Below are 27562 nucleotides of genomic sequence, written 5' to 3' on the forward strand. Positions count from 1 at the left end.
TACAGAGCGCACCTGATTAAAAGCCGCTGGCTCTAATTTTAGAAATAAAATCAATTTTTTAATTGTAAAGGCCGCACCGGATTTTAGGCCGCACCGGATGTTAGGCCACAGGTGTCCCACGTTGTAATATGAGATATTTACACAGAAAGATATTACACGTGAGGATTTTTTAACTTTTAATTAAATCCATATGGTAACAAAAACAAATACATATTGCAAATGCTTTTTTTCGAACCGTGCCCGTAACGCGGCTACTTTTAAATATACGTTGCGTATACTTCTTTACTGAACAACATTCCAATATCTCCTAACGACTGGTAAAAAATATATATACTGCAGCCTACCAGGAAAAGTTATTGATCGCCTTTAACTTAAAAGCAGCGTTCGCTCAGATCCAAAGCCGCTCGCGTAATGCGCTCCCCCCTCCTTTCCGTTTATCGCAAACCGGCGTTTTCCCACAAGACACCGCGAAACCAGGTGTGACGTCATAGCATCCCGCGATGCAGTACAGAAAACAAATATAGTTAAAACTCTTCTAACTTTAACTAGAAAATGAATTACTAAGCGAAAATATTATAAACTAAGTAACTGCCATAAGGCAGCACAATGCTTCGAGTGTTTTCCATGTTGATGAGGGTGAGTACAAATGACTGATTTACAATAATTTAATTGTGAAAGTGCGCTTGATTTATCGTACAATTTCATTGGACCTCTGTGAACTACTCATCAATTTTATTTGTCTACTGTTATGAGGCAAAATGTTTACGAGGCGGCATGAAAAAAATCATGTATTAGCCGCTCCGGATTAAAGGCCACAAAGTTCAAAGCTGTTCAAAATGTGGGAAAAAAGTAGCGGCTTAAAATCCGGAATCTACGGTAATATAAATGGTAAGAATTTTGGTAGTGTGGAGGATCTGAGAGATCTTGGGATCCATGTCTACATGCCACTCAAAGCTGCTGTGCAGGTTGACAGTGTTGTTAAGAAAGCTTATGGTGTGCTGGCATTCATCAACCGTGGGATTGAGTTGAAGAGCCATGAGGTAATGTTACAGCTGTACAAGACCTTGGTCAGACCCACTTGGAGTTCCAGTCACCTCACTACAGGAAGGATGTGGATACTATAGAGAGAGTGCAGAAGAAATTTACAAGGATGTTGCCTGAATTGGAAAGCATACCTTATGAGAACAGGTTGAGTGAACTTGGCCTTTTCTCCTTGGAGCAATGGAGGATGAGAGATGACCTGACAGAGATGTATAAGATGATGAGGGGCATTGATTGTGTGGATAGTCAGAGGCTTTTTCCCAGGGCTGAAATGGCTAACACAAGGGGACATAGTTTTAAGGTGCTTGGAAATAGATACCGAGGGGATGTCAGGGGTAAGTTTTTCATACAGGGTGCCGGCAGTGGTGGTGGAAGTGGATACGATAGGGTCTTTTAAGAGCCTCATAGATAGGTACATGGAGCTTAGAAAAATAGAGGGCTATAGGGTAGGGAAACTCTAGGCAGGCTGTAGAGTAGGTTATATGCTTGGAACAACCATATTCTATGTTCTATGTTAAATATACTCAATGATTTAGCCTCTACAGCTGCCTGTTGCAATTAATTCCACAGGTTCACCACTCTCTGGCTAAAGAAATTCATCTTCATCTCCGTTCTAAAAGAACACCCCCTTATTCTGAGATTGAGTCCTCTGACCTTAGGCTCCCCCAGCAGAGGAAACCTCTCCACATCCACTTTATTGAGGCCTTTCAACACTCAATAGGTTTCATTGAGGTCACCCCTCATTCTTCTGAATTCCAGTGAGTACAGCCCTAGAGGCATCAAACTCTCCTCATAATGAGCCTTTAAATCCTGGAATCATTTTTGTGAACATCCTTTGAACCCTCTCCAATGTCAGCACATCCTTTCTTAGAAAAGGGGCCAAAAATTGCTCAAAATACTCCAAGTGAGATCTCACCAGTATAAACTTTAATATTACATCCTTGCTTTGATATACTAGTCCTCTTGAAATAAATGCTAACATCACATTTGCCTTCCTCACCACTGACTCAACCTGTACGTTAACCTCCACGAGGATTCCCAAGACCCTTTGTATCTCAGATGTTTGAATTTTCCCTCCATTTAGAAAATAGTCTACCCTTTTAGTTCTCCTACCAAAGTGCATGACCATACTCTATATTCCATCTGCCACTTTGTCCATTCTCCTCATCTGCCTAATTGATTCTGTCGCCTCTCTACTTCCTCAAAACTACTTGCCCTTCCACCCATCTTGGTATCATCTGCAAATTTGATCTAACGGAAACTTTAGGCACTTATGAATCCCATCATAAGTACCAATCATAATGCAAATTTCAGTTGTTAATAACCAATTAAATCTACCTTTTAAAGGCCAATAATACTTGAGAATTAGTAAAATAACTACCCAATCGGAAGTGTTTGACCTAGAATCCTTCACCTGCATCTTTATCTTGCCTTGGTGTGCTTGGTGATCTTGGTTCCCAGTCTTGAACAGAAAGGCTGTACAAAAAAGAGTTGACCAAGACTTTCAAAGGCCACGTTCAGCCTGGGTGACCACACACTGTCTCTGCAGCTTATCATTTTGACTGTTGCCTTACTGAGCTTCCACACTCAGAAGAGGCTGTACAACGTGATTAACTGAGACACAACTGTAACATTCACTCACTGTCAGTTTCATAACTCTAAACCGAGTGGACAGGGTAAACTCATACTTCTACCTGCTCACAGTTTATGTCACATCCTTGGTCATATTGTATACATATAGCTTTGGAGGTGATGAGCAAGAATTTTATTTGTGAAAGTTTAGTTCAGACCATTAAAAGGTTGGACCAACATTTGCAGAACAATCATCAACATGAGAGACCCTGCAGATGGTGGAAATCCGAGGAACAAACACAAAATGCTGGAGGAACTCAGCAGGTCAGATGGAATCTATGGAGAGGAATATACAGTTGGTGGTTTGGGTCAAGATCCTACATTAGGACTAGAATTTACAGCACATTAATTTGTAAGGCCTTGTTAATGGTTCTCAAGGTGCTCATTTTTGATCTGTAGAAAGATGCAAAGCAGAAGAGACCCTCCCTATGAACCCTCAATGTAGAGTCCTCATAGACAAAAGCATTCATTCAATCTGACCTCTTGATACTGTCAACTAGAACTTTAATCACTCCGTTATTGGCCATCCTTCAGTGGCTTGAGCTCTAAGTTTCAGAATAAAAATGTAGGGCACAGTGGTATCGCTGGTAGAGACACTGCCTTAGAGTGCCAGTGGTACAGGTTTAATCCTAACCTCGGGAACTGTCTGTATGGAGATCACACATTCTCTCTGTGAACATAGAACACCACGGCACTCTACAGGCCCTTTGGCCCATGATGTTGTATCAATCCAACTCACCCTTCCCTCCCACATAGCACTCCATTTCCCGTTCATCATGTGTTTCTGAGAACCCCTTAAGTGTTTCTAGTGTACAGTATCTGCCAATATCACTCCCATGGCAGCTCATTCCATGCGCTCACTGCTCTCTGTGTAAAAACTTGCTTCTGACATCTCCCCCCATAATTTCAATCGATCACCTTGAAATTATGCCCCCTCGTACTAGCCACTGGGAACAAGTCTCTGGCTGTCCTCTCTATTCATGATCGAGTGAATTTCCTCTGGGTGCTCTGGTTTCCTCCCACATCCCAAAGTCCGTAAGACATAAGCACAAAGTTAGGCCGTTCATCGCAATGTGCCTGCTCTAGCATTCTATCATGGCTGATTTATTATTCTTCTCAAACCTATTCTCCCCATAACCTTTGATGCATTTAATAATCAAGAAGCTATCAACCTCCATTTTAAATATACCCAATACCCAAATCGTATGGTTAGCTATGTTAGTTGGTCATAGGAAGCTGCTCCTGTTGTGTAGGTGAGTGGGCGAATCTGGGTGGAATTGATTGGGAGAATGCAATGGATGATGGTTAGCACCAAGATCGTGAACAGAGGACAAAAGGGACTATTTCATCCTTGACATTTGTATGACATCACTAGTAGAAGCCACCCACCCGCGCACACACACACAACCATTTTGAATGGCTCTGCCTAGTTATCCACAGGCTTTAGGCATGACTGACAGGCCAGCAATGATTCATCATGAGCAACACACACAAAGTGCTGGAGGAACTCAACAGGTTCGACAGCATCCATGGAAATGAATAAACAGTTGATGTCTCAGGCCCAAATCCTTTATTAATACTGGAAAGGAAGGGGGAAGATGCCAGGATAAAAACGTAGGGGGAAGTGGAGATGGAAGGTGATAGATAAAGACAGGTAGGTGGGGGAGGCAGATGGAGTACGAAGCAGGAATGGTGATAGGCAGAAAAGGTAAAGTCCTGGACAAGAGTGAATGTGATAGGCGAGAAGAATGGACCACGGGAGAAAGGAAAGGAGGAGACGGGCCAAGTGTAAGTGCTAGGCTGGTGAGAAGAGATGGTAAAAGGGAGGCAGAGTGGGGAATGGAAGAAGCGGGAGGGAGGAGGGGGAAAATTACTGGATGTTCAAGAAATATTCATTCATCATTCCCATTTTCCTCTTTGTCTTCCCGTAACAGTGCAGTGCTTGTGGGAGTATTCTCTCATTATAATCACAAACCAGTCTGAAATCCAGAGCAACAAACGCAAAATGTTGGTCAGGCAGCATCTATGGAAAAGAATAAACAGTCGACATTTCAGGCCGAGACCCTCACGTTGTCATAATTCTCACATTGCTGGAAATAGTTCCGGTATTTTAATCTAATCCACAAAACCAACTAAATGTATACATCTTTCAGAGAGCACAGGACAGTAGATGTCATGGAGTTGGGTGAAAAATTCAGCTCTTACTTTCACTTCAGGACAGTGCAAAACTTTGTCAGGAAGTGTCCACTGTAGACTCCTACATACTCCGTACAGAGGTGGAGGAAGGAGTGTAAAATGTTAGATATGATGCCAGCATGTCAGCTTGCTTTGTGCTGGATATTGTTGAAAGCGACACTTGTCATGATTTGTTAGATTAAAGACTAATAAAATACTTTTGAATCACTATTGAACAAAAACACCCAACTATGTAACAGCTGATAAATCAAGGCTATGATCCTGGAAATCCTGACTGAAGAGCAGAAATGCTGTTCCTGCAGATGAAAGTGATGTTGGGACCACTCCGCAAAACCAACCGGAACGTGTACACCTTTCTTGGAATGACTGCAGAGAACTACAGACGGTAGGAGACAGAGGATAGTCAGTCACGTTCAGTGATCTATTCAGACACAGGAAGGAAGCAGTTCATTTCACTCTGTGGGATATGCTTTGTTGGCACTGGAATGTGTGGCAAAACCTGCGGGTTGTTAATGCAAACGACATATTTCTCTGTCTGTTTCAATGTACATATGTTAAATAAATGAATATGAATCAATTTGCATATCACATTGGTGCTCAAGTAATCCATCAACAATACCTTTCAAAAGATCCACTGCCTTTCTCGGAGGACACTGGAGAACAAGATCTATAATGGAGCCTCATAGGGCTGACTCTGTAGAGCTGCATAAAATCATGAGGGGCATAGATAGGGTAAATGTTGACAGCTTTTTTTTTCCCCTAGTAAAAGGGAACCAAAAACTAGAGGGCATAGGTTTAAGGTGAGAGGGTAAAATTTACGAGGGAACTGATGGGCTGTTCTTAGATGGAATGAGTTACCAGGCAAAGTAGTCGAGGTAGGCACAATAACAACATTTGAAGGATATTTGGACAAATATATAAATAGAAGAGGTTTGGAGGGACCATGGAGCCAAATGCAAGCAAATATGACCTTGGTCTGCATGGACAAATTCAACCAAAGGACCTGTTTCCTTGCCATATTGTTCTATGACTCAATAATTCTTTGATAGGGCCTCAACTACAAATGTAGAAATGAGTAAAACTGAGTGAAAAGTGATGTAACTCATTAAAATATCATCATTAGTCTCTTCATGTAGCCTAGAGGCATGTGTAGAGAATGGAAAGGGGGTAACCATGCTACAACAGATTCAGATTGTCTTCCTTTTTACCTTTGTGTTCTTTAAAATACTTGGTATCTCCAATAATTGCAACAATTAGGAGAAAATACCAGTATATCAATACAGTTACATCACTGCAGCTCCACACACAGCATATCGTGTTAAGAATGACATAATAGAATTGTGCTGACTGCCAAAGGTTCAAAACATCTTGATGCAAATGGCTGATTTCCTCAGCAATAAACATCTGTTTGTGTGCCTCTTGAAGATTCCAGTGCTTTATGCACAGGGCAGCATGACAACTTAGCAGTTAGCGTAACACTTTATAGCGCCAGTGAGCTGGGTTCAATTCCTACTGTTACCTGTAGGAGATCGTATGTTCTCCCCATGGCCGCTATGGTTTCTTCTGGGAGCTCCGGTTTGGAGCACATTAAAGCCTTTCTCCTGGCTACACTGGACCCTTTTCAGTTTGCTCATCGCTCAAATTGATCCAGCGATGACGCAATGGCCTCTGCCCTCCACTCTGTCCTGTCCCACCTAGAAAAAGGCTGCTTATAGACTTCAGTTCGACTTTCAACACCATCATACGCCAGAAACTAGTGGGGAAACTGTCCTTGCTGGGCGTCAACACCTCCCTCTCCAATTGGATACTGGATTTCTTAACAGAAAGGCCACAGTCAGTCCAAATTGGCAACAACATCTCTAGTCCCATTACGCTGAGCACTAGCGCTCCCCTGGGCTGGGCGCACAGCCCACTGCTGTTCCACGTGCTGATGCATGACTGTGTTGCAGGATCCAGCTCAAACCGTGCCATCAAGTTTGTGGATGACAAGCAGTGGTTGGCCTTATCAAGAACGATGACAAGACAGAGTACAGAGAGGAAGTGAAGTGGCTGGTGGATTGGTGTGAGAAGAACAACTCAAGGCTGAATGTGGAGAAGACAAAGGAAATCGTTGCGGACCTCAGGAAGGTGAAGATGAACCATCCTCCTCTGTGAATACATGGCTCCACTGTAAAGAGAGTTAAGTGCACCAGGTTCCTGGTAGTTCACATCATGGATGAATTAATCTGGTTCCTTAATAACAACTCCCTGAACAAGGCGGCACAAAAGTACCTCCACTTTCTAAGAAGACTGAGGCAAGCAAGGCTCCTCAACCCCCCGACTCTCATCCTAACTGCGTTTTACAGGACTATCATTGAGAGCATCCTGACAAGCTGGTATGATACGGCAGCAGTCGAGCATTGGACCAGAAGTCCTACAAAGAGAACAGCTGAGAGGATCACAGGAGTCTCCCAACCATTCACTAGGGACATTTATCTGGAGTGCTGCATACGCAGGGCCCTTATTATTATTATTAAGGATTCCACCCATGACTTTCTACCATCAGGCAGGAGACTCCGATGTATAAAAACAACAATGGTTAGAATGAGAAACAGTTTCTTCCTCCAGGCCATTAGGCTTCTGAACTCCGGGCTGCATCTTATTCGAACTGTCACTGGTTAATCTGTTCCATACCTTACAATATTTAATATTAATGGACTTCAGTTTGTTCTTCATGTGTGATTCTTCTGTAGATTTTATCATTATCTTCTTCAGTTATTGTGTTATGTGTTTTTCACCCTGGTTTGAAGAGACATAATCTCGTTTCTATATACATTACATGGTTACAGTATATACATTATATACATGTATGTAGTTAAATGGCAATAAAGTTGACTTGACTCCCACATTCTGAAGATTTATGAGTTAGGGTTAGTGAGCTGTGGACATGCTACGTAGGTGCTGGAAGTGAGGCAACACTTGCGGGCTGACTGCAGCACATCCTAGCACATCCTCGGACTGCATTGGTTGTTGATGCAAAATGACACATTTCGCTGTATGTTTTGATATTCAAGTGACAAATAAAGCTAATCATTATATGTGCACAGGGGAGCGGAGTTACACATTCAATGTTTTGCTTTGAACGGGTTCCATGGTTCTAAGTTTTGTGACTCTGTGGGAAGACGAATCTCAGGCTTGTATACAGCATACATACTTTGATAATAAATACACTTCAAATCTTTATCTTTATATTTCTTTTGCAGTCAGTTCTACCAAACTATCTTCCATTGAATGCAGGGAATTTTATTTCAATTGAATTGTCAATGTTATTTGTTTTTGGCACCTTGTCAATTCTCCTGAATAATATTGTGTTTGATATTGTGCTGCTCTCCTGAACAATATCATGTCCATTCTCCTGAACAATATCGTGTTTGATATCGTGTCCATTCTCCTGAACGGTATCGTGTTTGATAATCGTGTCCGATAATCGTGTCCATTCTTCTGAACGGTATCGTGTTTGATAATCGTGTCCATTCTCCTGAAAGATATCGTGTTTGATAATCGTGTCCATTCTCCTGCACGATATCGGGTTTGATAATCGTGTCCATTCTCCTGAACGATATCGGGTTTGATAATCGTGTCCATTCTCCTGCACGATATCGTGTTTGATAATCGTGTCCATTCTCCTGCACGATATCGTGTTTGATAATCGTGTCCATTCTCCTGCACGATATCGTGTTTGATAATCGTGTCCATTCTCCTGAACGGTATCGGGTTTGATAATCGTGTCCATTCTCCTGAAATATCATGTTTGATAATCGTGTCCATTCTCCTGAAAGATATCGTGTTTGATAATCGTGTCCATTCTCCTGCACGATATCGGGTTTGATAATCGTGTCCATTCTCCTGAACGATATCGGGTTTGATAATCGTGTCCATTCTCCTGAACGATATCGTGTTTGATAATCGTGTCCATTCTCCTGCACGATATCGTGTTTGATAATCGTGTCCATTCTCCTGAATGGTATCGGGTTTGATAATCGTGTCCATTCTCCTGAAATATCGTGTTTGATAATCGTGTCCATTCTCCTGAACGGTATCGTGTTTGATAATCGTGTCCATTCTCCTGAAAGATATCGTGTTTGATAATCATGTCCATTCTCCTGAACGGTATCGTGTTTGATAATCGTGTCCATTCTCCTGAAAGATATCGTGTTTGATAATCGTGTCCATTCTCCTGAACGGTATCGGGTTTGATAATCGTGTCCATTCTCCTGAAATATCGTGTTTGATAATCGTGTCCATTCTCCTGAACGGTATCGTGTTTGATAATCGTGTCCATTCGCCTGAACAGTATCGTGTTTGATAATCGTGTCCATTCGCCTGAACAGTATCGTGTTTGATAATCGTGTCCATTCTCCTGAAAGATATCGTGTTTGATAATCGTGTCCATTCTCCTGAACGGTATCGTGTTTGATAATCGTGTCCATTCTCCTGAACGATATCGGGTTTGATAATCGTGTCCATTCTCCTGAACGGTATCGTGTTTGATAATCGTGTCCATTCTCCTGAACGATATCGGGTTTGATAATCGTGTCCATTCGCCTGAACGGTATCGTGTTTGATAATCGTGTCCATTCTCCTGAAAGATATCGTGTTTGATAATCGTGTCCATTCTCCTGAACGGTATCGTGTTTGATAATCGTGTCCATTCTCCTGAACGGTATCGTGTTTGATAATCGTGTCCATTCTCCTGAACGATATCGGGTTTGATAATCGTGTCCATTCTCCTGAACGGTATTGTGTTTGATAATCGTGTCCATTCTCCTGAACGGTATTGTGTTTGATAATCGTGTCCATTCTCCTGAAAGATATCGTGTCCGTTGTCCTGAACGATATCGTGTCCACTCTCCTGAACGATACCCGGTTTGATATCGTGTCCATAAGAACATAAGAAATAGGAGCAGGAGTAGGCCATCCAGCCCATCGAGCCTACCCCATCATTCAATAAGATCATGGCCGATCTGTCCATAAACTCAGCTCCATCTACCTGCCTTCTCCCCATAACCCTTAATTCCCCTACTATGTAAAACTCAATCTAACTGTATCTTAAATATATTTAGTGAAGAAGCCTCAACTGCTTCCTTGGGCAGAGAATTCCACAGATTCACCACTCTCTGGGAAAAACAGTTTCTCCTCATCTCCGTCCTAAATCTCCTCCCCTGAATCTTGAGGCAATGTCCTCTAGTTCTAGTCTCACCTACCAATGGAAACAACTCTTCTACTTCTATCTTATCTATCCCTTTCCACATTTTGTATGTTTCTATAAGATCCCCTTTCATTCTTCTGAATTCCAGAGAGTATAGTCCTAGGCGACTCAATCTCTCCTCATACGTTAACCCCTTCATCCCTGGAATCAACTGAGTGAACCTCCTCTGCACCCCGTGACTGGGTCCATACTGAGGACCCATGACTCTGCCTTCAGAGCAGGCAACAAGGCAGCCCTAACACCAGTAAGGGCCAAACTGTCCCGAGCCATCAGAGAGGCAAAGCGTGCACATGCCCAGCTAATCCACAGTTACTTCCAGGACAGCGGCGACACGCGGCGCATGTGGAAGGGCATCCAGGACATCTCCAATTACAGGACAACATCACCTGACTGTGCAGGTGATGCCTCCCTCCCAGATGCACTGAATAACTTCTACGCTTGTTTTGAGGCGGAAAATGACATGGTGGCGAGGAAGTCCACCCCTCCTACAAATGACCAGGTGCTGTGTCTCACCGTGGCTGACGTGAGAAGAACCCTGTGCAGGGTCAACCCATGGAAGGCTGCTGGACCAGACAACATTCCTGGTAGAGTGCTCAGAGGATGTGCAGACCAGCTAGCAGATGTTCCCACTGACATCTTCAACATCTCCCTGAGAAGCGCCACCGTTCCAACATGTTTCAAGGCCGCCACTATCGTCCCCGCGCCGAAGAAGTCTTCAGTGTCCTGCCTAAATGACTACAGTCCCGTTGCACTCACATCCATCATCATGAAGTGTTTCGAGATGCTCGTCATGAGGCATATCAAGACCCTGCTGCCCCCCTCACTGGACCCCCTGCAGTTTGCATACCGTCCCAACCGCTCAACAGACGACACCATTGCCATCACCCTCCACTTGGCCCTAACCCACTTGGACAAAAAAGACACATAAGTTCGAATGCTGTTCATAGACTTCAGTTCAGCATTCAACACAATCAACCCTCAGAAACTGATTGGAAAGCTGAGCCTACTGGGCCTGAACAACTCCCTCTGCAACTGGATCCTAGACTTCCTGACTGGGAGACCTGAGTCAGTCCGGATCGGGAGCAGCATCTCCAACACCATCACACTGAGCACGGGGGGTCCCCAGGGCTGTGTGCTCAGTCCACTGCTGTTCACTCTGCTGACTCACGACTGCTGCAACACACAGCTCGAACCATATCATCAAGTTCGCCGATGACACAACCGTGGTGGGTCTCATCAGCAAGAACGACGAGTCAGCTTACAGAGAGGAGGTGCAGCGGCTAATGGACTGGTGCAGTGCCAACAACCTGTCTCTGAATGTGAACAAAACAAAAGAGAAGGTTGTTGACTTCAGGAGGGCATGGAGCGACCACTCCCCGCTGAACATCGACGGCTCCTTGGTAGAGATCGTTAAGGGCACCAAATTTCTTGGTGTTCACCTGGCGGAGAATCTCACCTGGTTCCTCAACACCAGCTCCATAGCAAAGAAAGCCCAGCAGCATCTCTACTTTCTGCGAAGGCTGAGTAAAGTCCATCTCCCAACCCCATCCTCATCAATTTCTACAGGGGTTGTATTGAGAGCATCCTGAGCAGCTGCATCACTGCCTGGTTCGGAAATTGCACCATCTCGGATCGCAAGACCCTGCAGCGGAGTGAGGTCAGCTGAGAAGATCATCGGGGTCTCTCTTCCCACCATCACGGACATTTACACTACACGCTGCATCCGCAAAGGAAACAGCATTATGAAGGACCCCATGCACCCCTTATACAATCTCTTCTCCCTCCTGCCGTCTGGGAAAAGGCACTGAAGCATTCAGGCTCTCACGACCAGACTATGTAACAGTTTCTTCCCCCAAGCTATCAGACTCCTCAATACCCAGAGCCTGCCCTGACACCTTACTGCTCTATTGTCCTGTTTATTATTTATTGTAATGTCTGCACTGTTTTGTGCACGTCATGCAGTCCTGGGTAGGTCTGTAGTCTAGTGTAGTTTTTTCTGTGTTGTTTTTTTTATGTAGTTCAGTCTAGTTTTTGTACTGTTTCCTGTAACACCATGGTCCTGAAAAAACGTTGTCTCATTTTTACTGTGCACTGTATCAGCAGTTATAGTCAAAATGACAATAAAAAGTGACTTGACTTGACTTGAGACCAGAACTGCACACAGTACTCCAGGTGTGGCCTCACTAGTACCCTGTATAGTTGCAGCATGACCTCCCTGCTCTTGAATTCAATCCCTCTAGCAATGAAGGCCAACATTCCATTTGCCTTCTTAATAACCTGTTGTATCTGCAAGCCAACTTTTTGTGATTCATGAACAAGCACTCCCAAATCCCTCTGCACAACAGCATGCTGCAATTTTTCACCATTTAAATAATAATCTGCTCCTCTATTATTCCTTCCAAAGTGGATGATCTCGCATTTACCAATGTTGTATTCCATCTGCCAGACCTTGGCCCACTCACTAAACCTATCTATATCCGTCTTCAGACTCTCCACATCCTCTGTTCAATTTGCTTTTCTACTCAGTTTAGTGTCATCAGCAAGTTTTACTATGTTACACTCAGTCCCCGCTTCCAAGTCATCAATGTAAATGGTAAACAGCTGTGGGCCCAGCACCAACCCCTGCGGCACCCCACTCACCACAGACTGCCAACTGGAGAAACACCCATTTATACCAACTCTCTGCCTTCTATCCGTTAACCAATCCACTATCCATGCCAATACACTTCCTCCGACTCCATGCATTTGTATCTTACTTATTAGTGTCTTGTGCAGCACCTTATTGAATGCCTTCTGGAAATCCAAGTATATGACATCCACCTGTTCCCTTCTATCCACTACACTAATTATGTCCTCAAAGAACTCCAGTAAGTTTGTCAAACAGAACCTGCCCTTTCTGAATCCATGCAGTGTCTGTCTAATGGAACCACTCCTTTCTAAATGTTTTGCTATTTCTTCCTTAATGACAGCTTCAAGCATTTTCCCGACTACAGATGTTAAGCTAACTGGCCTTTAGCTGCCTGTCTTTTGCCTACATCCTTTTTTAAAAAGTGGCATGACATTTGCTGTCATCCAATCCACCAGGACCTGCTCAGAGTCTGGAGAGTTTTGGTAAATGATTACCAATGCGTCTACTATAACCTCCACCAATTCCCTCAGCACCTTTGGATGCATCCCATCAGGACCAGGTGACTTATCTACCTTCAGGCCCTCTAGTTTGCTCATCACTATCTCTTTAGTGACAGTGATTTTATCAAGGTCCTCATCTCCCATTTTGTCCATAACATCATTCTTTGGCATATTAGACATGTCCATTCTCCTGAACGATATCGTGTCCATTCTCTGGAATGATATCGTGTTTGACATTGTGTTTATTCTCCCAAATGATTTTGCATTTGTGACAACTGTAAAGCAAGAGGCTGATGGAATATTGCAAACCTCTTTACATTAAATAAATTAAACTTGGCAGATACAACTGCGGTAGTAGACACTAGAAGAGCACCTTAATGTTACTTGTAACTGAAAGTTAAGCTTAAAGAAAAGATGGAAACTATGCACTAACTGGTGGTCATCTACTGGCACTGTGATTAAAATATCTGGCAAATGCATTTTTGTTAGCTTACTTGGAACATATTTTTATAAAAGGTAAAACTGTGGTTGTCTCTGCATATTCCCAGCATTTGTTTTATTATTTTATTTAGAAATACAGGCCATTCCAGCCCAATCATGCACCTTTTTAATGCTAGCCCAGTCACAGGACAACTTACCAATTAACCAACTAACCAGCACATCTTTGGAATGTGGGTGGAAAGTGGTTCTTGGGAAATTGAAAGGAGTGAAGATAGACAAGACACCTGAACCAAATGGTGTACACCCCAGGGTTCTGAATGTGGTGGCTGAAGAGATTGTGGAGGCATTAGTACTGATCTTTCAAAAATCACTAGATTCTGAAATGGTTCCGGAAGACTGGAAAATTGCAAATATCACTCCAGTGTTCAAGAGAGAGAGGCTGAAGAAGGGAAATCATAGGCCAGTTAGTCTGATCTCAGGGAAGATATTGGAGTCGATTGCTAAAAATGTGGTCACAGGGTACTTGGAGGCACATGATAAAATAGGCCATAGCCAGCATGGTTTACTCAAGGGAAAATCTGGCCTGATAAATTTGTTGGAATTCTTTGAAGAAATAATGAGCAAGATAGACAAAGGAGAATCGGTTGATGTTGTGTACTTGGATTTTCAGAAGGCATTTGACAAGGTGCCATACGTGAGGCTACTTAACAAGATACGAACCCATGGTATTACAGGGAAGATTCCAGCATGGGATTACAGCAGCGGCTGTATGACAGGAGGCAAAGAGTGGGAATAAAGGGAGCCTTTTCTGGTTGGTTGTCGATGCCTAGTGGTGTTCCACAGGGGTCTGTGTTGGGACTGATTATTTTTATATTATATGTCAATGATTTGGATGATGGAATTGATGGCTGTGTTGTAAAGTGTGCCTTTGATACAAAGATAGGTGGAGGGTCAGGTAGTTTTGACGAAGTAGAGAGGCTTCGGAAGGATTCAGACAGATTAGGAGAATGGGCAAAAAAGTGTCAGATGGAAAACAGTGTGAGGAAGTGCAAGAAATAAAAGGGTTAACTATTTTCTAAATGGAGAGAAATTACAAAACACTGAAGCACAAAGGGACTTGGGAGTGCTCGTGCAGGATTCCCTGAAGGTTCATTTGCAGGTTGAGCCTGTGGTGAGGAAGGCAAACGCAATGTTGGTATTCATTTCAAGAGGACTAGAATATAAAAGCAAGGATATAATGTTGAGACTTTGTAAAGCACTGGTGAGGCCTCACTTGGAGTATTATGAGCAGTTTTGGGCCCCTTATTTTAGAAAGAATGTGCTGAAACTGGAAAGGGTTCAAAGGAGGTTCATGAAATGATTCTAGGTTTGAACAGCTTATCATTTGAAAAGCATTTGATGGCTCTGGGCCTGTATTCACTGAAATTAAGAAGAATCTGAATTGATCTCATTGAAACCTATCGAATGGTGAAAGGCCTTGATAGAGTGGATGTGGAGAGGATGTTTCCTATGGTGGGAGAGTCTAAGACCAGAGGACACAGCTTCAGACTAGAGCAGCATCCTTTTAGAAAAGAGATAATTAGGAATTTCTTTAGCCAGAGACTGGTGAATCTGTAGAATTCTTTGCCACAAATAGCTGTGGAGGCCAAGTCTTTATGTATATTTAAGACAGACATTGATAGATTCTTGATTGGTTGGGCATGAAGGGATGTGGAAAGATGGCAGGAGATTGGTGCTGAGAGGGAAAGTGGCTCAGCCATGATTTAATGGTGAAGCAGAGGAGATGGGCCATCCTATGTATTATGGTCTTATGGTCACTCGGAGGAAACCCATACCCTGATGGGAGAGGAGAGTGGGCCGTGGGAGAAAGGGAAGGAGGAGGGGCACCAGTGGGAGGTGATTGACAGGTGAGGAGACTAAGTTGGAGGTGGAATTGAAGAAAAGGGAAAATGACCCAAAGTTGGAGAAATCGATGTTTATGCCATCAGGTTTGCAGACTACCCAGACGGAAGCTGAGGTGTTGGTTCCTCCACCCTGAGAGTGGCCACTTCGTGGCAGAAGAGGAGGCCGTAGACTGACATGCCGGAATGGGAATGGGGATAGTAATTAAAGTGGTTATCCACTGGGAAACCCTGCTTGTTGCAGATGGGCACTAGGAAGCGTTCAAACACAATGTGAGTTACCTGAAACTGTTGAAGTCTCTCCCTTCTCAGAATGAACTCCCAGATTTAATTCAGTCCGTCACACTTTAAATTTGTAAACTCAATATTATTATGAGTAAATTCACGAATAAAAATAGCTTTGTTCATAATTCATGATTAGATTTTACCCACTTTATCCATATTTTCCACGTTACTCAAAACAACATTGCAGATGAGATGGCAATCGTTCAGCTAGAATTTTATTAAAACTTGTTTAAAACCCTTTTTTTGTTGCTGCAATTAAGGTCACATTGTACAAATTACCACACATGAAACCCAAGATTCCAATTAACATTCAGTACAGCAGTTGTCATATTTCAGTTGGCTGTTGACTTGGAATTCATTTGAAAACACTGTATAATGATTGCTCTTAATACTTAACCTTAAATGCACCAATTTTCACCAAAACAACAGAAAGAATTGTGATAGTAGGAACAAAGGATGAAAGTCATGTCCTTTGCAAGGTATACCATCAGGGTGGCAATTGCACGGTTAGGCTGTGAATTACAAACCTTAACCTCTCTGGTACCACATACCAAAGGGTGGTTTCTATCCCTTTAAACTGTTGTGCAAACACATTATGCATATGCCCAATTGCACTTAAAGTGTTGGTGTTCTAAAGATGTCATTACTGACATACATTGGAATATTACAACAAGTAATTGGCTGGTGTCAATAGTTCCTGTCAGCTGATAACCACATGGGCATTAGGAGATGCAAGGAATGCCTATTGTACAATATACAACATCTGATACAGGCAACACATTAACACACAGAAGCAACAACTTCACAAGCCTTGAACTATTCTGGCTACAATGTGCCTACTGTACAGTTTCTTACTGAATGTGAGAGGATGTGGTTCTGAACCCTTGTAATTGGAGCACAAGTCAAACTGCTCCAACAAGTCAGGCACCATAAAATCAGTCTCTAATTTGCTGCGTTGCATACCCTACATCAAATTGTAATGCAGACCAAGGCTACTGAGTTAGGGACAACTTTATGCTAACACCTATGAAGTGGCTTGACTTCATTTCAGTCAGAACCCCTCTCTCCTCTCAACGGGCAGATGGGAGTTTCCTTATCAATCTAGGCAGGTTTTGAACTGTGGTTTTGAATGCTGATGTTCAGTGAGGTGCTTACATTGGCTCAGAGACTGCACTCTCTCTTCTGTCACAGTGCTCCTCTGAATTAAGCACATTATCTAAACTGACAGTGCTGTACATTAATAGGCAGAGGTGCTGCCGTTCTGACATTAAACAAAGATAGCCCTTTATAGTGAAAGAAGTGATACCATACAGTATTTAAATACAAAAACTTCTCAAGTTCATTCATTCCCCCGCATCAATACTAACCAAACTATTGATGAGATATTCCTCTCAGTTTGAGGAACTTGCCATGCATAAACTGACTTTTGCTTTTATCTACATCACCACAGAAACTACAATTAAAGGTGCTTCTTTGCCAGAAGTACCCTTGGGATTTCTCTCAATTGCTCACTAGTGTTTGTTCGTTAATGGGCATCATCATCTACAATAACTCTACTAGACACACAAAGCATTCCTTAGCCAAAAGCAATGCACTGTAATGTAAACCTGGCCAGCACTCAAGTGGCAGAAACTTTGGGTTCAAGTTTGTTTTCTAACTGAACCCCAATGGGACCACAATATTCATGTAATTCTATTGCTGCTTATAGCAGTTCCATAGCAATTACACAACTTCACAATTAGGCAATAGCTGGGCATCTCTGGAATGATACTAGCCATGGGCAGAACTTTAGTACAGCCCTATCATAAACACAAGAGTTTCTGCAGATCATCAACACTACAGATGCTTGAAATCCAGAACAACACACACAAAATGCTTGAGGAGCTCAGCAGGCCAGGCAGCATCGACAGAAATGAAAAAAGGGTCGACGTTTCAAGCCGAGACACCTCTTCAAGGACAGGAAAGGAAGAGGGAAGAGACCAGAATAAAAAGGTGGGGTGGGGGGGGGGGGGAAGAGGGGAAGAAGGATTGCTAGGTGATAGGTGAAGAGGAAAGATAAAGGGTTTGAGAAGAAGGAATCTGACAGGAGTAGAGTATTGGAGAAATGGAAGGAGGAGGAAACCCAGAAGCAAGTTACAGGCCAGACTGGGGACTAGAATAAGAGGGGAGGGGGAAGAAAAACTATTTTTACCAGAAGGAGAAATTGATATTGATGCTATCAGGTTGGATGCTATCCAGACCAACTATAAGGTGCTACTCCTTCATTCTAAGGGTGGCCTCATCCTGGCAGAAGAGGAGGCCATGGACCAAAATGTTGGAACAGGAATGGGAATGGGAATTAAAATGTTTGCCACCGAGAAATTCCACTTTTAGTGGATGGAGTAAAGGTGCTCGATGAGCCCGTCCCCCAATTTATGATGGGTTTCACCAGTGTAGAGGAAGCTGCATCAGGGCCACCCGAGACAATAGATGAGCCCAGCAGATTCGCAGGTGAAGTGTAGCCTCACCTGGAAGGACTGTTTGGGGCCCTGAATGGAGCTGGGGGAGGAGGCGAATGGGCAGGTGTAGTAAGTGCTAGGAGGGGAATTAGTGGGGAGGGGTGGACAGACAGGGAATCATGGAAGGAGTATTCCCTGTGGAAAGCAGAGAGTGTAGGGAGGGAGATAAAGATATGTTTGGTGGTAGGATCCCTTTGGAGATGATGGAAGTTGTGGAGGATGATGTGTTGGATGTGGAAGCTCATGGGGTGGAAGGTATGGACAAGAGGAACTCTATCACAGTAAAGGCCGCAGGAAGATGGGATGAATGTGGATGTTTGGGAATTGGAGATGCAGGAGAAGGCAGTATCAATGTTGGAGGAAGGGAAATTGTTTTGCAGATGCCATATTATCTAGAGTAATGCTCATAAAATGCTGGAGAAACTAATCAGTTTAGGCAGAATCTATGGAAAGGATTGAGGAGTCAACATTTTAGGCTAAGACCCTTTCTCAAGACCCTCTCCATTAATGCAGCATGATCTGCTGAGTTCAGCATTTTGTGTATGTTGCTCTTGATACAGCCCTATTCACATGACATTGAATGTTGTGACAATCCAAGGTGAGGTGATCAGTTGTCACCAGAGTCACTTACAATGGCAACAGGATTGATCTGCAACACTCACCAATCGATGGTTTTACTTGGAGTGTGAACTCCATCAGGAAAGCAGGTGAAGTGCTGAGGGGCAATTGTGCATAGGAAGAGCTGACTACGGAAGCATTCACATATATTTCCAACCATTGATTCAACAAGAGGTCTTTCCACTGTAGTTCAGAATTATCAATTTGCAATGCAAAGGAAAGCCAGAGCTGAAATTTTACTTTAAAACAATTTTAACTTCTCCCTAATCCCATTGTACACTTACAATTACAGTTACTTCCCTTGCTTAATTTCATCTAGTTCATCACAGAGAAGCCAATGGTTTGCTGACATTGATTATCACGAGAACAATGATTTTTGTTTCCCATTTAGGAAGAGAAGAATTCCAATTTTTGATTAGTTGGAAAAATTTCTTTTTGCATTGCCTAGTACAAGAGAAAAAGGTGCCATTTACCCTAACATTGACTTTAAAAAGTCAATTGCAGTGCAGTTTGGACAGAGAATGCACATATAAAATAGGTTGGAAACCCTAACAAAAGTGCAGATAATTTCACCATTGCTAAAAGAATAAATACTTCTAGCACATCTCTTTGAGGATCTCCTTCTAGGTGTTAGTGGTTATAGGCAGTGGACCCTCGTGTAGCCACACTCCTTAACAAACCTTCCTTTACACATTTGAGTGTGTATGTAAGAGAGAGAAGTGCAGTTGCTTATCTTGTGGCCAGCAAGTCTTTGCTTCATGTCAAGTTTGATGCAGTGTCCTGGAGGCAACTGTAGATGGATTCAATTCTCCTGTTCACATTCCAGTCTGTCCTTCTCTTAGTCTGTTTTCATGAACATTGCCATGTCTCTGTTAGGAAACTCAAGGTACTGTGCTGCTGACAGACATGGGTGCATGATAGTTCAGCCTGGTGTTGCTGCTTTGCTTGATGCATGGCTTGAAAGAGAAAGGCAAGGATACAAAAACAAACCTCTTCTTCAAAGTGACTCTGCTACCCAGTTCAGTTCAATCAATGTCCGATGAGCTGCTCAACCAGGCCTCTGCATTTCACAAGGTTCATCTCCAGTTAAACGTGCAAACTTGCTCGATGGAGGGAAGAGAGTTCCCTCACACTATAAATAACACTGCTAACATTTGCTGTGCACATGTCCTTCTGACACATGCAGGGGGTCCATAGCTTCTCATTGGATTCAATGTTCTCTCAGCTTTCAAATAGGCAAGAGGTTGATCACATGACTGAGCACTGAAGCTTGTTTGACCCAGCTGTCCTGTCCCCACGCCATTTTGTTTTCTTCTTTTTTTTCTGACTCTTCTCTGGTATTTGTTGCCTGTTTGGAATTAGACACAAAAAAAAAAACACATCTTTGATTAATGGCTCGCCTTTGCCAATTGCTCCATTCTTCTCAAACTTCAAGCAAATGAATGTCTTCATTTCATTGCTGGACTGAGACGAAGGGGCAGGAAATGGAGGCAATACAGTCTGGCTTTTGGTCTTGCCACATAACTACTACCCCTGTGGAGGTAAACAACCCAATAAAGAATCACAGAAAAAGTTTTACCCGGAATAAACAAGTGTACAATCTGATACTGCGAGAATCTGCTGAAGTGAATAATGTAGATACATATAGGAGTAAAAAGGGTCATTTCTATTCACCGTATATATTTATAGTGCATGTATATGGAATTTGCTGTGGTGCATCGGAACAACATGCAACAAACAAACAATATTCAACAATTACAAAGAATAAGGAACTATACTAAAATAAAGTTAAAGGTTAAAGTAGGGATCTAAAGTATGAATATTGGGTGGGGTACTTCACTGCTTCTATTGCGTTTCTTGGGTTTACTGAGCATGCCGCAAGAAAACAAATCTCAGGATTGTATATGGTGACATATATGTACTTTGATAATAAATCTACTTTGAACGTTGGACTAAAATGTGGAAGAAGAGATCCACATTAAGGGTGAATGAAAAGGACAAGCAGGTGTGCTTGGATGAAATGAGGTGGGAGTAAATCAGATTTCTGAATGCTTCTTGAATATTACCTCCTTATTTTGCTCTAATAACTTTTCTTTTGATATTTCTCAAAGACTATTTTTTAATGTATTGCACTGTGCTTCTGCTGCGAAACAATAAATTTCACGACAGCTATCAGTGATAATAAACCTGATTCTGATTCTGTTAGGGCACAACACAAGTACACACAGTATAATCATTCCCTGGCTCCACCTGAACAATAACGCAACAGTGCTTCAATAGTAACGACACTCAACTCCAAAGACAAGACAGCAGAAAACCCAACTGAGACACTGGACTTGGTGAAATTCAGTCCCATAGTGGGTGGTTGATTCTTAAAATGCTCTGGAGTGGTCCCTCTGTTGCAAAGTGATCTTTGGGATGGGTAATAAAGAACAACAGAACAAGAAACAAGTTTAAACAGGAAGCGGTCCATCTATATTTCAAATATAGGTAATACGGATTACCGTAACAAATATGGGTTACCATGACAGATATAGGTAACATAAAACAACAGAAATAAAGTGTCAAGTTTAAATAGGAAGTGGTCGACCAATACGTCAAACTTACACTTCCCTCATTATCCATTTTGCGGCTTCTCTGAGCAAGACCGTCAATTACAGTTCTGTGTCCACTGATATTAATGTAAGTGATATTTGCATTTTTGTAAGTGATTTTGTAAGTGACAATGCTTGCAAAGATGAAGCTAGAAATCTTGTCAAATAATCTGCACTGATTCTATTCCCCGATCCTATTTGTGAGAGACTGCTGTCTAACTGTCACAAACTCCAGTCTCTCAGAGTTTAAGGATGAATCAGTTATTCCCTCAAGCATTTTCTCTGCTGTCCTTTATATGCGAACTTGTAAAGTGATACTAACTTTCTCTTCAATACATGTAATAATGTTTCCTGAGATGCTATTGAGGAAATGAGTCAGCTATTTTATTGGAATTCTTGCCAAAATTCGTCCTCAGACAATGAAAACAAAATAATTTGAGCCACTTATGTTTGTAAGACTTACTATCCACAAATTGTTACCTCCTCTGCATAGAAAACGGGATCTACACTATAATTTATGGATTCAAACTATTCGGACCCACTGGTTTGTGATACAAATGGATGTTCTTTCTTCACCCTATATGGAAAAATAGCAGTGACCTCACTTAATTCAGAATCAGAATTTAATTAATTACCTACTGCAAAAATGATGAGGAAGCATTCATGGGTTCACTGTCTGTTCAGAAATCTGATGGCAGAGGGGGTCTTTAATGCCGCCTTTTTGAGGCTTCACCTTTCGGTGAGAGACACAGGGATGGCGACAGCAACAACCACCCACGCTGGCATTAACTTTATCAGACCGAGTCAGATAATCGGGAACAGGCTGTGAAACTTTTGTTTTGGAACAGGGAAGGATTGAGGGGGGAATTCCAGAGTGTAGAAGTTAGACAATGCTGCAATTTAGACATGTGTTAGGAACAAGCCAATATGAAAAATAATATTTAGTTATTTATTTAGAGACACAGCACAAAGTAGGCCCGTCCAACCCTTCCAGCAGATCTTGATTTAACTCTAGTCTAATCATGGGACAATTCACAAGGACCAATTAACCTAGCCAGTACGTCTTTGGACTGTGGGAGGAAACCGCAGCACCCGGGGAAAACCCATGCATTCCACAGGGAGGACGTACAGACTCCTTATAGAGGACATCCAGGACTGAACTTTGAACTCGGACGCCTCGCGCTGTAACAGCATCGTGCAACCTCTATGCGATCGTGTCGCACGCACAACGTTTTTGCCCCCATGTGTGATTAGTGGCGTGGGTTGTGTATTAACTTGTTTGCATTATGATCTTCTGCTGTAACTCAGGCGCTGAAGGTAAGAAAAGGGCTTCTGTCATAGAATAATAGCTCTGTTAAGACACTTCATGGAGAAAATTTAATGGTTCAAATTCTCTGCAAGATGTGTATGAAATCTTGAGGGATATAGATAGAGTGAGTACACTCAGTCTTTTCCCCAGGGTTGGGGAATCTAGACCTGGAGAGCAGAGGTTTGCCGTGAGGGGGGTAAGATTTAATAGGCGGGTCAATGTTTTTTATGCAAAGGGTGGAATGTATGTGAGCTGCAGGTGGAAGCAGTTAAGGTAGGTACAATTGCATCTTTGAAAGCTAGTTGACTGGTACATAGACGGTAAAGGTTTAGAAGGCAGCAGACCAAATGCAGGCAAATGGGCCTAACTTGGATGGAGAATTTGGTCAGTATGGGCCAGTTGACTGAAGGGCCTGTTTTCATGCTGTATGAATTAAGAATTTAAAGAAGAAATCAGAAGATAGATTTCTATCTTTTCTGGCAGCTATTGAGGGACTGTCCATAAATCAGAATTTAATCTGAGCAATTCTTGAAATATTTTCCAAATCCAGTGATGATATTCACTAGTTCTGAGAGAATAAGAGATTCCTCTCATTTACATACACAAGCCTGCCCTCTCATTTACATACACAAGTCTCTCCTCTCATTTACATACTGTAAGCCTGTCCTCTCACTTATATACACAAGTCTGTCCTCTCACTACATACTCCAGTTTAGCGTTTCTGCATTGGAAAGATCCCGGCAGTTCATGTAAAATGTAAGAAGTGAACATGGAGTATGATACTGCTGCAGGTACCTACCTTATGACTCTGACGAGATCATGAAAGGTTTTGTCTACATTCAGTGGAGGATCCTTAGCGCTAGTCTCAATGTAAGATATCTTGAGCAAAAATAAATACATTTCTTAATTAGCAACAGTGTCATACAGAAAAGTAAAACACACTGTGTGAAATTCAAGCTATGAACCTTGTACCATTACAGTGGGAGAAAAGTTACAACAATAGCCAACGTGACGTATCATCAAGGGAAATGGGCAAATGTTAGTGCAGTTTGCTCAATACAGATGGCTGCCTCCTCAGATGTGGACGTGTACATGGGAGAAAGTATCAGTGACACAACTGGGAATTCCATGCAGGAAAGTTCATGATGTGAGAAGCAAGAACAATACTGAAGATGATCTTCGAAGTGAAGCGGGGATGGATTAATCTACATCTAAGCCACACTATCTGTAACCCTTGGTACCCCATGCTGTCTGAACTGTTGTGTATTTGACAGGCTTCCCTTCTACATTTGCTGCTTTTGGTATTTTATACTTCATGGTGTGGAACAAAGTTGGTGCTGCAAAGGCACTGACACAGTGACATTTAATTTCTAAAAAGGCAGAACGACATTAGAAGCAAAGACATTAGAAGCAAGAGCAAAATCAAATACTCAGGAGGTCAGGCAGCAGCAGTGGCAAGAATCAGAAACCATCAAAGGTCTGCAAGATTAGAGATAATTATGTTTCAAAAAGGCAGAGGAGAGGCAGAAGGAGGATGGTATTTGAAGTGGACCATTGCACATTGAGTTCTAGAGGTCTCATTCTGCTTTGGTGAAAGATATTAGGCACTGATGCTTTTATTCTATTCTATTCCAGCTGCTACCATCCAGGAAGCGATACCACAACATAAAAGCCAGGATCAACAGGCTCCGGGACAGCTTCTTCCACCAGGCCATCAGACTGACGAACTTTTGCTGACTCGAGTATACTCTAAATTACACTGACTGTTCTATTTATTATAAATTAATAAATTACTATGATTGCACATTGCACATTTAGATGGAGACGAAATGTAAAGATTTTTGCTGCTCATATATGTGAAGGATGTAAGAAATAAAGTCAAATCAATTCAATTCAAAAGTTAAACCTTAGATAGGGTTTAGACAGCAAAATTTATTTAGTCACCTACCTACATTCTGTTAGCTACCTTGTGTCCCCAATGTAAAAGTCAGTTGGCTACACGATTGGTGAAACACAGTAAATTCTATGATGTGACTGATGACTAAAAATTGCAAGATAGTGGAATGTGTTATGGCAATGCACGTGCACATGTTTCTATGCATCCTGATTTCATGTTTGCTTTTACCGCCAGGCCTGGAACAATTTCAAATTACCGTAGAGTGCTGGTAACATTCAATGAAGAGCCCCCCAATTTTCTCTCAACTATATTGCAAGATGTTTAAATATTTAAGTAACATGTTCAGAACTAAGGTGAGAAATGAAAAGGTCAGGACATCTGATGCTTTATAAGATATTGGTCAGACTGCATTTGGTGAATTGTGAGCAGTTTTGGACCCCTTACCTAAGAAAAGATGTGCTGACATTGGAGAGGGTCCAGAGGAGGTTCATGAGAATAATCATGGGAATGAAAGGGTTAACATATGAGGAACATTTGATGGCTCTGGGCCTGTACTCGCTGGAGTTGGGACGAATGAGAGGGGTGATCTCATTGAAACCTATTGAATATTGAAAAGCCTGGATAAAGCTGATGTGGAGAGGATGTTTCCTATAGTGAGTAAGTCTAGGGCTAAAGAACACAGCCTCAGAATAGAGGGACATCCACTTAAAACAGAAGTGAGGAGGAATTTCTTCAGCCAGAGTGTGGTGATTCTATGAGATTCATTGTCACAAATGGCTGTGGAGGCCAAGTCATTAGAGACCAAGTTCATGACTAATAAGGGGGACAAAGGTTACAGGGAGAAGGCAGAAGAATGGGCTGAGAGGGACATTAAGTAAACCATGATGGAATGGTGGAGCAGACTCGATGGGTCAAAATGGCCCAATTCTGTTCCCATGTCTTATGGTCTAAGTTAACACAGCAGTATTTAGGCTTTGTGTTAAGTGATTTCTCACACGGCAGGAAGATGCCCATCACTGATAGAATGATAACCACAACAGTCCTAACCTTATGGTGTAAAACTTAGAAATACTTACATTGTATTTGGCTGCCATCTCTCTCCCTTGTTCACCTGTGACCTTGCGCAGGTGCATCAAGTCAACCTTGTTGGCCACTAGAATCATGGGGAAAGATTCCCTGAAACAGTTAGAGAGCAATTAAGATGAAACTAGTACAGCAACATCTTACAAACATGAGAAAATCTGCATATGCAGGAAATCCAAGCAACATATACAAAATGCTCGTGGAACTCAGCAGGCCAGGCAGCAACTGTGAAAAGAGTAAACAGCTGAAGTTTCGTGCCGACTGATGCTGCCTGGCCTGCTGAGTTCGGCCAGCTTTCTGTGCGTGCAGCAACATTTTACACTCAACAACTCTTCAGACCAGCAGGCTACCTCCTTCACATTCACATTCAGCATGAATATTAATCTCACCTTCCAGTTAAAAAACATTCCCTCCCCCTCCCCTCTATTCCCCACTCTAGCCTCCTACCTCTTCTCACCTGCCTACCCTGGGTCCCCTCCTCCTTCCCTTTCTTATATGGACCTCTCTTATAACCATATAACAATTACAGCACAGAAACAGGCCATCTCGGCCCTTCTAGTCCGTGCCAAACGCTTATTCTCACCTAGTCCCACCTACCTGCACTCAGCCCAATAACCCTCTATTCCTTTCCTGGCCATATATCTATCCAATTTTTTTTTTAAATGAAAAAAAACCGAACCTGCCTCTACCACTTCTACTGGAAGCTCGTTCCACACAGCTACCACTCTCTGAGTAAAGAAATTCCCCCTCGTGTTACCCCTAAACTTTTGCCCCTTAACTCTCAACTCATGTCCTTTTGTTTGAATCTCCCCTACTCTCAATGGAAAAAGCCTATTCATGTCAACTCTATCTATCCCCCTCATAATTTTAAATACCTCTATCAAGTTCCCCTCAACCTTCAACGCTCCAAATAATAAAGACCTAATTTGTTCAACCTTTCTCTGTAACTTAGGTGCTGAAACCCAAGTAACATTCTAGTAAATCTCCTCTGTACTCTCTCTATTTTGTTGACATCTTTCCTATAATTCTCTCCTCTCCTATCAGATTCCTTCCTCTCCACCCCTTTACCTTTCTCACCCACCTGGCTTCACCTATCACCTTCTAGCTAGTCTCCTTCCCCTACACCCGTCCCCCATTTTTTATTCTGGCATCTTCCCCCTTCCTTTCGACATGAAACATCAACTGTTTATTCTGCTGCCTGGCCTGCTGAGTACCTCCAGAATTGTGTGTGTGTTGCTCTGGATTTCCAGCATCTACAGAGTCTCTCATCTTAACAAAGCCTGTTTCACTTCAAATCCCAAAACCCTTTTAGCAAACTTTGGAAGTGTATTTGAAAGTCTATTACTCCCAATTTTAATCCATTCATTAGTAGAACAGGTTCATTGGTTCAATTAGTTAACAGATTGATAAAGTTGTCATACACAGGTTAACAGACAAGCCCTTAGGTTAATCCAGAGAGCAGGCTGATACAATTACTGATGCCATCCTCTGAAGGATAAGGACTGTTGCTAATTATTCTACTCATTAATGATTTGGCTAGTAGGTCATGTTTGTGGAAATTAGGCAAGATTGGGGATGATCACCGAGGACAAGAAATGAAGATCAAGGCCATAAGCCTCCCAACTTTCTCTCCAGTGTAGAGTTATCAGCAAGAGGTCCTTGTGGGAATTCTTTCCCCTTTGAAGCAGTG

The 27562-nt window shown here is 42.4% G+C and overlaps 1 protein-coding gene across 4 annotated transcripts in view; it reads right to left on the reverse strand.

Annotated features, from left to right (window-relative positions):
- Positions 1-4261: 4261 nt before the first annotated feature.
- The window catches only part of mrasa (muscle RAS oncogene homolog a), a 77060-nt gene continuing 53759 nt past the window's right edge, over positions 4262-27562 (reverse strand). For 3 of the 4 annotated variants that reach the window (XM_073027083.1, XM_073027067.1, XM_073027074.1), the window contains 3 exons: positions 25866-25965; positions 23692-23771; positions 4262-4696 (listed from right to left, as the gene is read on the reverse strand). In XM_073027083.1, the coding sequence (XP_072883184.1) occupies positions 4573-4696; positions 23692-23771; positions 25866-25965 (304 nt within the window). In that variant the 3' untranslated portion in view covers positions 4262-4572. Of the gene's footprint in view, positions 4697-16072; positions 20338-23691; positions 23772-25865; positions 25966-27562 lie in introns of those variants that run through there. The other variant, XM_073027093.1, reaches the window with a different exon arrangement.

This window comes from Hemitrygon akajei, chromosome 2, assembly GCF_048418815.1.
Source record: "Hemitrygon akajei chromosome 2, sHemAka1.3, whole genome shotgun sequence".
Lineage (NCBI taxonomy): Eukaryota > Metazoa > Chordata > Chondrichthyes > Myliobatiformes > Dasyatidae > Hemitrygon > Hemitrygon akajei.